Source organism: Plecotus auritus (genome assembly GCF_963455305.1).
Source record: "Plecotus auritus genome assembly, chromosome: 9".
In the NCBI taxonomy this organism is placed as follows: domain Eukaryota; kingdom Metazoa; phylum Chordata; class Mammalia; order Chiroptera; family Vespertilionidae; genus Plecotus; species Plecotus auritus.
The window spans coordinates 25,035,032-25,049,033 of record NC_137783.1 but is presented as its reverse complement, the minus strand read 5'-3'; the positions used below and the strand labels follow the sequence as shown (position 1 = coordinate 25,049,033).

General features: G+C 43.2%; 1 protein-coding gene across 1 annotated transcript in view; it reads right to left on the bottom strand.

Moving 5' to 3' along the window:
- MYOF (myoferlin) overlaps positions 1 to 14,002 on the bottom strand; it is a 134,470-nt gene that overhangs the window by 92,930 nt on the left and 27,538 nt on the right. Inside the window, exons 4-5 of the mRNA XM_080687487.1 lie at positions 6,512 to 6,620; positions 4,420 to 4,507 (exon numbers count right to left, since the gene is read on the bottom strand). Of these exons, the coding sequence (XP_080543613.1) occupies positions 4,420 to 4,507; positions 6,512 to 6,620 (197 nt within the window). The remainder of the gene's footprint in view (positions 1 to 4,419; positions 4,508 to 6,511; positions 6,621 to 14,002) is intronic.

The window sequence follows — 14,002 nt, the reverse complement described above, 5'->3', positions numbered from 1 at the left end:
GGTATTCAGTTCCTGAGATCCATGGTCATATTAGTTTCTACAACTTGTCATGGTGAATTTTCCTGAAAATCTTCACTTCTGTGTTCTATCATTAATATCTCGTTTCATCTTTGTGGTACCCACTATGTGGAGGATAACTTTTAACATCAATATTGGTAGCTGTGAACAGTCATTATCTGAGAGTGATTTGAACTTTCTAAGTCTTATAATTCTGTGATATTTACATTTTTACAAGCAGGTATTGCTTTTGTACATAAAAACAAATCAACAAGCTCAAATTTTTAGGATTTGAAAAGTCCTATATAAATTAGAGGAAATTTACTCACTACTTATATATAGACTAGAAAAGGGGTTTTTTGCTTGTTATTTTTTGGAGTCAACTAAAGGGAAGGGGAAGATATTCTGGGCCAGCCATCTCCTTAACTTCATTAAGGTACACGATGGTAGGAGGCAGCCTATCTGGCTGTTATTTCTCTGTCTCAAGTTGTTGGTCTTACCTTATCCCAATATTGTAATTGTTGTGGTGTGATGTGGTGTGGTATGAGTGTGTGTGTATGTGTGTCTTCCCTAGCATGGAGTAGTAAGTACTCAAAGATATCTTTGATTAGTTTAATTGAATTGTCACACAAAAAGTGTTTTCCCTTGAAACATCCAGATGATCTAGGATATTGAAAGTTTTGTTTTGTTTTGTTTTGTTTTTAATACTGAAGAAAAGTTTCTGTTAGATTATGAAGGCAACATTCAGAATGCTGCCCTTGACCCAGCCTTGGTGAATATTCATCCTACAGAACAAAGACGGCCCTTCCAGGTCAAAGAAGCCTGTTTATTTTTTAAATAAAGAAATTTCCCTTTGTCATCTCACACTTAAAATAAAATAGCCCTTCAGACACAGCTCATTTGGAGGCCAGCACTTAGTAACATTCTTTGTTTGAAATCCAAACAAAAGGAACCCAAGTTCTGGTTCACTTCCTACCTCCATCCCATAGTGTCAGGAATTCTAAAGGACTGAGGAGGACCTTGCCAATTGCGTGGAGCCCGCTGAGAGTCAGCTTCCTAAGAGGACGGCGACTCTCAGCCCCCAGCACTGCAGGAGCACTGGTGACGAGCCAGGAAGTGAGGAGGAGCCTGAGCACAGGGAGCCTCGATGGCAAGGGTTTTCTCCCCAGTGGGTTTAAAAGTTCACCAGTTGATGCTTTTCTCATGTCCCAGGAAGCAGCCTTTGCTCCAGGGAATGGCATGTTTTCTGAGCTGGGACTTACACAGTCCATCCCAGGCAAAGGAACCTCCCCTACATGTCCTATAGCTTTATAAACTGGTTATTGTCAAAGTCTTTCGGGTCCATTTAAAAATTCTTTTAAAGATATTTTTAAAAGAAAGCATTTAGTCATTTCAACATGACACTGAGCCAAACCAGAACACTTTTTTCTAATAGCTCTATTTTTTAGAGGAAGAAACTTCATACAGAGTGTGCCAGCCAACTAGACTTGTTTTTGAATAATCTATACTAATAATAGAGGAATATGCAATTTGCCCAGGACTCCATCACAGTAACAACTGAACAGCAGGCTGCGTGGGGCGACCAGGCCAGCAGGGGGGCAGTTGGGGGCAGCCAGGCTGGCAGGGGGGGGCAGTTGGGGGCTACCAGGCTGGCGGGGGGGGCAGCTAGGGGCAATCAGGCAGGCAGGCAGGTAAGCAGTTAGGAGCCAGCGGTCCTGGATTGTGAGAGGGATGTCCGACTGCCAGTTTAGGCCTGATCCCTGGGACATCCCCCGAGGGGTCCCAGATTGGAGAGGGTGCAGGCTGAGCTGAGGGGACACCCCCACCCCCTTGCCCCCCCGTGCATCGGGCCTCTAGTAGTAATAATAATAACAGTCACCATTAGGATAGCACTTACTGTATGCCAGGCACTGTGCTAAGTACTTTACATTCATTATCTCATTTAATCCTTGCAACAACTTTACTATGTAAGTGCTGCTATTATATCCCCATGTTATAGTAAAGAGAGGTTAAGTGAATTATTAACCATAGACACAGAATTCAACCTGGGCCACTTTGACCCCAAAGCTCTTGGTCTGATCCATAACGATAAAACTTCAGGATAAAAATGTCTTGTATCCAAACCTGGACTGAAAGTCACTGGAGGGCAGGGCTGTGAAGCATTGGGCACCCCCAGCACAGCAGCGTCTAGCAAGGGGTTAAGAAACCCAGCAACTGTCTTCTTTACTCCATAAATACTAAGAAATGGTGCAACACCAATTTACTATGAAGTACAAGTTTACTCTTTTCATTTGAATGAACCACAGTGTTATTTGTTCCCTAAGGGGTGACACAAAAAGGCTCATTTAACATTTCAGTTTTTTGAAATGGAATATACATAATAAAACTGCATTTTATCTACCAGGATACTGGGTTGAACAGTGTCCTTCCCAAAGTTGTGCCCATCTGTAACCTCAGAATGGGACCTGATTGGAAATAGGGTCTTTGTACATGTAATCAAAGTTAAGATGAGGTCATACTGGATTAGGATAGGCCTATCCCAATGACTGGAGTCCCTATAGGAGGTGAATTCAGACACACACAAACACACATATATACACACACACACACACATATGGGCACACCATATGAGGATAGAGACACACAGGAGGACACATGATGACAGAGTTAGACTGGAGAGATGGCCAAGGATTGCCAATAGCCACCAGAAGGGAGGAGAAGGGCATGGAACAAATTCTCCCTCAAAGTTTTTAGAAGGACCCAACCCAGTTGACACCTTGATTTCACACTCATAGGCTATGGAAACGTGAGAGGATAAATTTCTATTATTTAAGCCACTCAGTTTGTGGTACTTTATCACAACTAGGAAACTAATACACAGGGTCCGGCTTAGGAAATATGTCAATGTGAAGAAAGGCATGCTGGTCCTCCCAATTCAGAGGCTATTCCTGATATCCTACCAGTTGGAGCTGCCTTTTGTGGGTCAGAAAGTACCTCTTTCCGATGCAATCGTCAGTGAAGGAGGTGAGAAGGAAATGGGTAGAACGACTCAGTTCAGCCCCTGATGGTGTGTTTTTCAAGACCAGAACGTTCCCTCTGTGTTTTATTGGTCATCTCTGCTGTGGCAGCACATGGGAGCCACTGCAGAGCTCCTGTGGGACGGAGAGAGTCTGAGGACCTAGCAACAGCTCCTGGTGCTGATGGGCACAGGGTGACTGCAAAACGTGTGGCTGATGTGCTGGGGCTATGTCGGCCCCCACTGTTCCCAAGGAAGAGGAGTCAGCTGACCCTTGCTGGACTCTCACAACTACTTGGCCAATAAATGGGTCAGATCCTGAATGCTGGGCCATCGGTGGGGTGTGGGTGAGCCGGGCAATGGCTGGGGTCAGGCTGAGGTGAGATGAGAAGTCAGGGAGGAACAAGCAGGGACCCCACAGGGCAGGAAGGGAGGTGCGTCTGCGGATGCTGAGCAGACCACTTAGGCAGGTTCAGAACCAGCAGAAACAAAAAGAAATAGAACCTGAGAAGCCAATCCTGGCAAGAAAAAGCACCAGGGCGCCCTCCCAGGAGAAGACTTTCAAAGCAGCAGGTGAGTGGGTGGGACAAGGGGCCTCTTCCTTCTTGGGCACATGCCAAGGCTGGGGAAACAGGGAGGGGTTTGGTGACGCATCTCAGGACAGAGGAAGGGACAGAGACACTTCAGTATTGCATCTCCCTGGAAAGACGCTAAGAGGAGGTCAAACTCAGCTGTGCGAAGGGCCTGACTATCTTGTAGACTTCCTTCCACGTGTGACCCTAAGTCCTCCCCCGAGGCCCCTTTCCCAATCCCATCCAGAGCAGCACCCGATGGCTCCAAATGACTGACAACACATGTCAGAGAACAAGGAGAGAAAGGTGGGTTATGTAAAATTTCACTTGCTTAAAGGACCAAGGGGCTGTCTAGCGGTGGGGAGTGGGGCTGGAGATCAGGGCCAAGGGAGAGAAAGAAAGAGGTTCCAAAACAAGGGCACTGACCAGGACACTGGCGGCCAAGAGCAGCCTGGTGGTTGCACACTTGGAGGGAGACAGATACATGAAGAGAGTAGAGTTCACTCCTGGAGCCTCACAACCAGCGGACATTGTAAGGGGTGGAAGCTACAAATGTGTAGCAAAGCCTCACTTAGAAACTTCTGCTGGAGTCTGTATGTACTGGATCAGCTCACTGTGAGGCGCTGTCTTACTTCCTCCTCTCCCTTGAAGGACAGTTTGCAAACAGTTGTATGTCCCGATTCAAGGCAGCTCCACCTGCCTCACGAGGCCCTGTCTAGGTGAGCAGGGAGCTACAGACAGTGTAATAACAAGGAAGGCTTTCTTGGAGACACCTTATGTGTCTTCTGTAGAGTCCCCCTGGGGTAGTCTGGGCCTTCAGAAGGGTCAGCTTACCTCCCATGCCTGACACGCTGGTCCCATTGAAGTCATTTGGATGTGGAGTTGAAGGTGGATCATAGCCAATCACCAAGTCAATGGTGGCCTGGGTAGAAACAATGCAATATAAACAGAGTCAGTGCAGGGCGTTGGAATGCTATGGACCAATGCAAACCAATGCAGCAGGAGTTAAAGTTCTAGAAGGGGTGAGCAGGGCGGTGGAAAGTGGGAAGAGAAAGAGAGAAGGATGACACACTCCACTGTTATATCTTCCCATGTGTGAGCCTAGGTGGAGTGGGAACGCCTGGGAAAGGAATTACCCGTTACAGGTGGCCAAGTGTCTCAATGCTAAAGGGCGACCTCATAAACTGGAAGAATGTTGTGACAGGCAAGCATGAACTTGTAATCAGCAGCCTTCATCCTAGACCGGAGATCGCCTCCAATCACAGAATTACAGTGGCAGAGACTCCTTGTAAATGATTATGTGTTTGTTTGCTCACTGACTTCTTTAATTGCTAAAATTTATTTTCACACTTCTTTCTAAAAAGAACTTTAAGTGATGGATAAAAAAATTATATAACAATGTGATCCATAAAATAGGATAAAAAAAGGAATCAAGTTTGATTAGAGGAAATGAATATGCAAATCAGGAAGTTCAAGATTTGCATAAAATGTGACCTTAGGATGGCTAGAAGCCAAGGCAAGATTGGAGAACTGAAAACGCTATTCAACTTCCATTGTCAGAAAGAAAAAAAAACATGTAATTCCTTACAGGAGATAGTTATTCCACTTTTAAAATCTGAGATAAATTTCTCACATGGAGCATTATTTTACAAAAAAGTTTCCTATACATTTATATTTCATGAACCTACAAAATTTCAAAAACATTGGCTAGGGGGAGTCACCATAGGGATGTGAACACATGCCCACAACCATATCAACCAAACAGAAAGGAATTTTAACTGCAAAAAATGAGGAAGTATAAACCTCAAAATAAAGGTTCCTTTGCAAATAAAAATGGCACACACCCAGGTTTCCAGTTAAAATACAGACAAAATATTTAGGACATACTTATTCTAAAAAAACCATTCATTGTTTATCTGAAATTCAAATGTAAAAGGGCATCCTATACTTTTATTTGCTTCTTGCTACATGTGACTTTCTCTTTCTAAAAAGTAATAGAAAAAATATCTTTGGGTGATGAATGAATGAATAAATGAATGAATGAATGAATGAATGAATAAATAAATAAATAAATAAATAAATAAATAAATAAATAAATAAAAAGGCAGCCAGAAAAAAATCACTGACTTGTACCATGTTTCCTAAGTATCATTTTGCTCTGTCAAGTTTTGGGTAGATAGATGATAGCCAACATTCTGAATTTATGTTGCATGGTTAGAATGCTGATTCACAGGAAACCTATCAGAAAATTGACATTCCTAATGGATGTTGAGAAGCCTAACCTGTATTCTTGTCTACAGGAATGGCCTTTTTTTAAATAAAATTTTCTCCCTGTACCCAGACTCCCAAGCAAAATAAATTGATTGGAAAATGACGGTGTTAGAGGTTAATGACTTAAGATTGGTAGCTTTATAAAAGCATGTTAGCAGTCATATGAAATCTCAGAGCTGTGATGCTTGAGTCAATGTTTTTTACACGCACTTGAAGAAGAGAATTCTGGTCTCAATACCACATCAATATGGACTTATTTAGGAAGACTGTGATCGGAAAGCATATAGATGCTAATGCAATAATAAAGATCATGCTACTAACTTATTGATATTCCAAAGTAATATTAATAAGTTACCCTCTATAGAATGTTTCAAAGAGTGTCTGATACACACAGTGATGCTCACCACACAAATGTTAACACCCAAGAGAATATGCACTTGCTTTATAGTATTTTGTTGTAGAAAATCAAATTTATCTCATTTGCCAGTTCTGTGATTGAGAGTATAGGATAAGGCCAATATCATTTGCAAATGGACTAGTTTATCTCAAAATCAGTAGGCTTGTGTGTGTGTGTAGTGAGCTAATTATAATTTCACACTCTTTTTTGCTTCATCATCTCACTTTGAAGCCATTCAACACAAGGGGAAATGCTCACCCCAGTATCTTGCCCCCTTTCGTTTAGCAGGGAGATCAGTTTGTACGGCAGCGATCTGCTCTGGTCGCCAATCAGGTCCTTCAGGGATACAGTGGCTGTGCCAATTAATCTGCAGAGGAAATGAGAAACAGTAACCTAAGTAAGAGGCATGTTTCCATGACTCACCAGACCTCCTAATTTCCTTCCTATCCACCTGTTATCAATGAAATCACTCCTAATGAAATGTGGGCCATTTTGTTCTCACCCTAGTAGGGTAACTTGGCAGTCAACATTACATATCAGTCATCACTTCTCCATAACAAGTAGTCATTTCAAGAGTCTAACTATGGTGCCTATGAAATATCAAGTCATGATGAGATGGGTGGGTGAGAGGCAAAGACTGAATACAGCCCCCGCTACACCCCCAAATCCTGGAAGAGAGAAGAGCAAGAAAAGATTCAAGCATTCCTCTGTGGTAAAAATTTGAAAGGAGTCATAAAACTTGCCCACATAAAAGCATCCCCCCAAGCAGACGTTGAACTGTAAATAGGTTGCTAGTTTTTACTGAGGGGACTACCTGCTACCCCATGTACTCGGGAGCAGCATTCAAAAGTTTTCTTTCTTCTCCATAGACTATAGTCTATAAATTGAGGGTGATAACACCCAGGAGGATTTGAGACTGGGTGAACTGAAAAAGTTCCCTCTGTGAAATGCAATCAAAAAGCAAAGAGAGCCGAAACTGGTTTGGCTCAGTGGATGGAGCGTCGGCCTGCAGACTGAGGGGTCCCGGGTTCGATTCCGGTCAAGGGCATGTACCTTGGTTGCGGGCACATCCCCAGTGGGAGGTGTGCAGGAGGCAGCTGATCGATGTTTCTCTCTCATCGATGTTTCTAGCTCTCTATCCCTCTCCCTTCTTCTCTGTAAAATATCAATAAAATATATTTAAAAAAAATAAAAAAAGCAAAGAGAGCCCAGGGGTGTGCTCTCAGTATGGATACCGAAAATGGAAAAAAGAAATAGTAAGATTTTAAAAATGTTATTTATTAACACCTCGTCTACATTTGCAGCAACATATACTAATAAATAGCAGATACAATAGCATGGAATATCACTAGCATAAAAATACAACACAAGCATCAAGTCCTCAGTGATAAAATAGATTCCTTATATATAAAAAAATAAATAAACACAGATTGAAGAAACCATAGTTGAGTATAACACATAACTCTGGGCTCCAAGCAAAAATAATCAGAAAAGTTCATGTTATGGAAAGATATTCATTTTATTTTGAAATGCAGTACATTTTCTTTAAAAAATCAGGAAGTGGAAGTTGATATCAACCCAGGCACATCATTTTTGAACTGACATATACCCGTATTCTCCTCCCTGACTCAGGCCTCAGAAATAGGACTAGATTGGAAATCTGGAGTCTGTAACCCAACCACATACATTCAGCAGGAATTAATACTAGTAATTAATATTATATTGCACAAAACCAGAACATTGCCATGGCATTCTGTTTCACCAAATGACCCAATGACGTGAACCATTTGCATATGGTTTCTTGGCAGAGTACACTTTCTTGGACAGAACCCCAGAAGAGACACTCAACAACCCTGATGGATTCTAATCTCTTCTAATATCACATGTAGAGTCAGTTAATGTCAATGGAAAAGGAAAGTTCTGTCTCCAGAGGGATGAGTGAGCTTCTCAGCCCTTTTAAGTCAATATAGAAATTAGGTCTTTCAGGCGATGCTGAGAACTGATAGGACCTTCACAGAAAACATTTTCAGACCAGTACGTTTACTCAGTGTGTTTGTTAGATTTTACGTGCGTATGGTTTCTCCTCGCTTGGATTTTTATTCCCCTGGCATATTGAGGACAAGCACCTACACATGACTCTATCTGCACCAGATGAAACAGGTAAATCTCCCACACAAAGTGAGAGTCCCTGGCAAAATCTCTTCCGCGTCTCATTTAGCCCCACATGGTGTGAGCCTGAGAATTTCTCTCCATGTTTTAAAAATAGGGTAGTAAGCCAAGGCGTTGTCTAGTTGAGTTTTTAAGAGGAACAAAATGTGTAAATTGCAGCTTTCAAAGTCATCTGACAGGTATTGCAAGTCTAAATGAGGTACTGTCCTGGAAAGATATGGAAACACACTGGATTTTATTTCTCACAATTCCATTATTCAGAACCTAACTTTATGGTTTAAATCATGACATTGCACCTTTAAACATATACTGATCTGCTTTTGCTAATGTCAAGATGACCTGAATCTCTACCAGCAATAAAGTATTGGAACAAAACAGAAAGTACAGCTTGCTGGGATAACGCTGAAGTGAAAGAAGATGGCCTGGGGCTAGACCAGCATTTACCAACCTCAGCACTCCTGATACTTTGAACTGGACCACTCTTTGTTTTGGGGGGCTGTCCTAGGTCTTATCAGATGTTCAGCAGCATCCCTGACCTCGACCCACCAGCAACTCTACTCATTGCCAATTGTCCCCTGTGAGCCAAATCACTCTAGGTTGAGAACCTGTTCTAGCCTTAACACTGTGTTCCAACGTCCTTCGAGGCCTTAGCTAAGTCATCTAACTCTCTGAGCCGACTATTACCTACAAACGAGTGAATTGAAATAAGTAATTCCTCCGACCCTTCTCAGCTCTAAAAATCTGCCACGAGGCTTATGTATTTGATGTCTTCTACATGTATCTATTTAGAAAACCTTACCATGTTAAATATTTGTCTTAAAGTCCTTGTTCATTGGTTTAGGGGTAAAAATATCCTAGATGGGTCCATAATGGGCAATCCAGAATACTAGGCAAAGGTTATGCCTTCAAAGGTATTAGTCTATAATGTTGCAAGTCAAACTTCAATTCACACAGGGTGCCAGGAGGAAAAGTTAGGCCAATAACAGAAACGTGAAACACAGTGAGTTACAGGTAAGACAATAGGGAGTGGTGGGACTTGTGGCTAACTGGAGAGGCCGGGCTTGCTTAAAACACAAAGCCTGTCTGCTGGCCTTTTATGGTCCTGAATGGTTTTACAACTTCATTCTGACTCAACCACTATCTGCTGCTTTCTTTTCCCCATGAGAGAAGGTGATAACAGATAACTGACCAGGAATGGAATAAAATAAATTAAGCCAATTATACAGCCTCACTGCCATTCCTTCTTCAGAAACCTTTAGTCCCATTTCTTATGATTTTCTTTTCTTCATAAAAGTCTGATGCTTTTCTGTCAGGGGGAAGAGGGGTATGGGGAATGTAAAAGAAAACTTGAATTTCTTTTTATCTGAAGTATAGACAGTGTGTTTAGATTAAATCTCCAAGATATTTTTAACAGCTGGGTTCAGCTGAAGAAAAATGCAAACAGTTATAACTTCTAGAGCTTTCACTGTAAGTTGAGGACAACAGCCCCTATGGGGAAGTCTGAGCTCCGTAGGAGCAAAGGCATGCCGGCTGGCCTGGCCTATTTTCTCTGATGTTGCCTGGATACAAAATACTGTGAGTCTGGGAAATGATGACTTGGCCTCCTACACGGGCCTAAGAACAGTTCGGTCGGACCACAAACCAATTTCCTTTAAAGGAGATGACAGTGAACCAAGAACCCTTTTTCTTTTGTATTACTAATACTATAAATATGTTAAAGTGTGACAGTAATGTGGAGGTCTTGCCCTGTATGTTCATGGAAAAATAAGAGTCTCCCCATGGACTCCACCCACCACTAAAACAGATGGGCCATGTCTCGAAAGGAAACTTTATAGTGAAAGAACCTCAAGGCCCTTTGGCTCGCGGGCTTTACTGGTGGAATTAATAAAATGCAGATGTATTCTGACGTGCAGAAAAAGCCAGTCCTGCTCCTTCCTGTTCCATCGATGTCCATGCAGTTTCCAGTTGGGACTCTATGTGACTAGTTCTTAGCAGTGGGAGTAACGACTTGAAACTTAGCTGTTAGGATTGGGGGAACAAAAGAGTGTAGTTGGAAACTCGTCAACTTAGTCGCGCAAGAACTTCTTCAACTGTTTCTCTCTTGTTAAAACAGAGTCTGTGTGTTTGAAAAAGAGCGTTAGCGTGGACACAAATGTTAACAGCCGCATGCCACTATGGTGAGTAAGGGCTCTGCTGGCTGAGTTCTTAATCAGGGAGCTCGCGGATGCGGAGCTGCCTGTGCAGCAGGGACACAGCCGCACGGAGTACATGAGGGAAGGAAAACTGTTGGAGGCTGGAAAGCAATCACATGTTGCTGCACTGTGTCTGCCCCTACAGACATCTCGACTTCCCATCCTCTGGGGTGGAGAACAGTCCCCAGTGGGGCTGGGGACAAATACTTTTCTGAGCAGCTCCAAGGTCCCCGCAGAAAACCTGAAAGGACCATTACCTACCCACTCTTTGACGCACTGGGCTCTCAGCCAGCTGAGACTAGTCATGTGGGCCTTGTTGCCTTTGGGAAGGGTGGGGGCGCTGACACCCTTCCCCACACTGGCTCCTCCCCTGGGCCAGTATCTGGCAAGCTCCTCCCAGGCTCCAAGCAGAAAGCGGAAGAGCCTAGCAACGCAACCTCAAAGGGCACTCCCCGGCCACCCTCCTGAGTCTCCAGCCAGCCCACCTTCACTCCCTGAATTAGTTCATATAGCATTCCTCAAAATGTGGTTCCCCAGACTTCCCCGTGACAGATGACAGAATAACCAGGCGGTTATAGATTCCCAGGACCCTGAGGCAGAGTTTTCTTTAGTTAATTCTTATACCAGGAAGATTGAGAAACAATGGTTTTAGTGGGACAGGGAAAGGTGGAGGGGTGGGTGGAGGGCTGGGGGTTGGAAAAGCGGCTGCCAAAGCTGGATCTTGGGAGAAGGGGGTGTGTGTACTTTTAAAAGCACACTCAATATGATAACATAGGCTCATACCTGAAAAATGGGCATAGAAATCCAATTATTTAATAGAACAAAATATACACAAAAGTCCATTAAAATCTATGTGGCAGGTCTAGCCACATGCACCCTTCCTATGGCTTCCTCTTCTAACATCACACCAGGATTAGAGAGCCTTGAGGTCTTTGTCCTGTTCTTTGAAAAGGGGCAGGGGTTTTTAGAATATGTATATATAAACGCTGGTCCACACAGTGGTTCCCAAACCTGGCTGTCATTAATCCATCTACCCTTTGGGACCTTATAAGATAAGCATAACATAGGGATTAAGATCTTGGAGCAGGGCAGCGCTGGCTAATTTGTACTCATCCTTGTACTATAGGTTAACTTCTCTGAGACTCCGTTTCCTCATCAGATGGGCACAATGAAAGCTCCTACCTAATAGCATTGTTGTGTGGGTAAAAAGGGAGCCACATACTAAACCTGACAAGCTCAGGGGAGGCCTGCACGGTTGGCCTTACAAACTTGGGAGACCGAAAGTAACCACATAAGATGGTCTGAACACAAAAATTCCTGACTGAAAGTGAGTCATGGAGGGGAGACAAAGGTCAATCTTTATCTAAAGTGAGCCGGTCCTTGTTTTGCATCGAAGATAACATAGCTTTTAAATGACAGAGCAATCTCCTTTTCCAGATCCCTCAGGGCAAGACCAGGAACCCCTCATGGTTATCTAGTCCCGCCCCCCCCCCCCCATACCACCTCTAGGTGCTATAAATGTTGTTAACTATCCTATTCCCACCAAGGTAAAAGAAATGAGTCTTTCCCTTTAACTTTTTATCCAATCTCCTGCCCCCTTAATCTACCACCAATGAATTTCATGTATCCCTCCTTATGTCTCCTTTGATTCTAATGTATAACATAAGCTGCAAAACTATCATTCTCTGGAGCATTTTCTCAAACTGTTCCTGGTAATTGTCAGTTTGGCTCAAATAAACTCTCAATAATCCTCTACAGGTTTGGATGTTTCTTACCTCGACAGTTGTAAGGATTAAAAGAATGACGTGGGAAGTGCTTAGCAGCCACTTTTTATTATTATTTCACACCCTGCTCTAGAAAAAGGGACCTAAAAAAAAGCATGTGACTGCAGGCCAGGATTTGCAGGGAAAGCTGATCTGAACTCATGCACAGCCTAACTCACAGGAAGGCAGCTTTACCTATCCAGGGGTATGGGCAAGGGGGCATGAATGAACAGGTAAGAATCCATTGTGACCTGGCTAGTATGGCTCACTGGTTGGAATGTCGTCCCTTGAACCAAAGGGTCATGGGTTCAATTGCTGGTCAAGGGCATGTGTCTGGGTTTCAGGTTTGATCTCCACCCCGGTTGGGGCGCATGCGGGAGGCAACCAGTCAATGTGTCTCTCTCACATCGATGTCTCTCTCTCTCTCTCTCTCTCTCTCTCCCTTTCCTCCCTCCCTTCCACTCTTTCTTTTTTTTTTTTTTTAATATATTTTATTGATTTTTTACAGAGAGGAAAAGAGAGGGATAGAGAGTTAGAAACATCGATGAGAGAAACATCTATCAGCTGCCTCCTGCACACCTCATATTGGGGATGTGCCTGCATCCAAGGTACATGCCCTTGACCGGAATCGAACCTGGGACCTTTCAATCCGCAGGCCGACGCTCTATCCACTGAGCCAAACCGGTTAGGGCCCTTCCACTCTTTCTAAAAATTAATAGAAAAATATCCTTGGGTGAAGATTTAAAAAGAACCCATTGTAACTACCCACGTCCATTTCTATTCAATCATTGTGCAAAGTTCTTCAAGCCAGTCCTTTCTCTTACATACATCCAATAGCTCCTTCCCCATCCTCAACACTATACATACCATGAATCTGTTTGGAAATAAGTGTTATTTTCAGGGTTAGACCAGAAGTAAACTTTAAGCTGTAGTTAAGTTCTAATGAAATCCAATTTAGTGGAACCTGAATGAAGTTTTCAAAGTCTTACATCTCATGTTGCATTATAAAACAGACCCAAAACAAAAACCATATCTAACCCAGCAGGCATGTGCATGCACACACACCCCTCACCCTATCGTTTTCTTCTGTTTTCCCTGCTTTACTTTTCTTCTTCATACTTACCACCATATGATGTACTACATGTGGATTTATTTATTACCTGTTCCCTCCACTCAGATGTAAGCAACCCACGCCCCCATGCCTGGAGCAGTATCTGATGCACAGCACACATTAGCAAATATTTGCTGAATGACTATATTAACTGATATGTCATTGAGGATAGTCCAATGACCTTACAAATGATTTACAGGTTATAAAGCTCCCTCTTCTAAGAGATGGTCCTCCAAGTGCAACTGGAAGATAATTACAGCTCTTGTCATTATGAAATGACTTTCTCTTCTGGTCTTTCTGGATGTCTTTCTCCAGGGCTGTGGCCATGTTTACTTAAGAGCTGATAACAGATGCCAGCAGGACCGCACACCTAATTAATTGGCCTCCCCAAACAGTGGGCTTCGGCCTGAGACAGCCCACCCAAACCAGCTTTGACCTTTTCCTAGCTTTGCCGCTCTACTGAAAGGATGGAACTACATAGAACTCACAGCTGAGAATCCTAGTCCACAGTGAC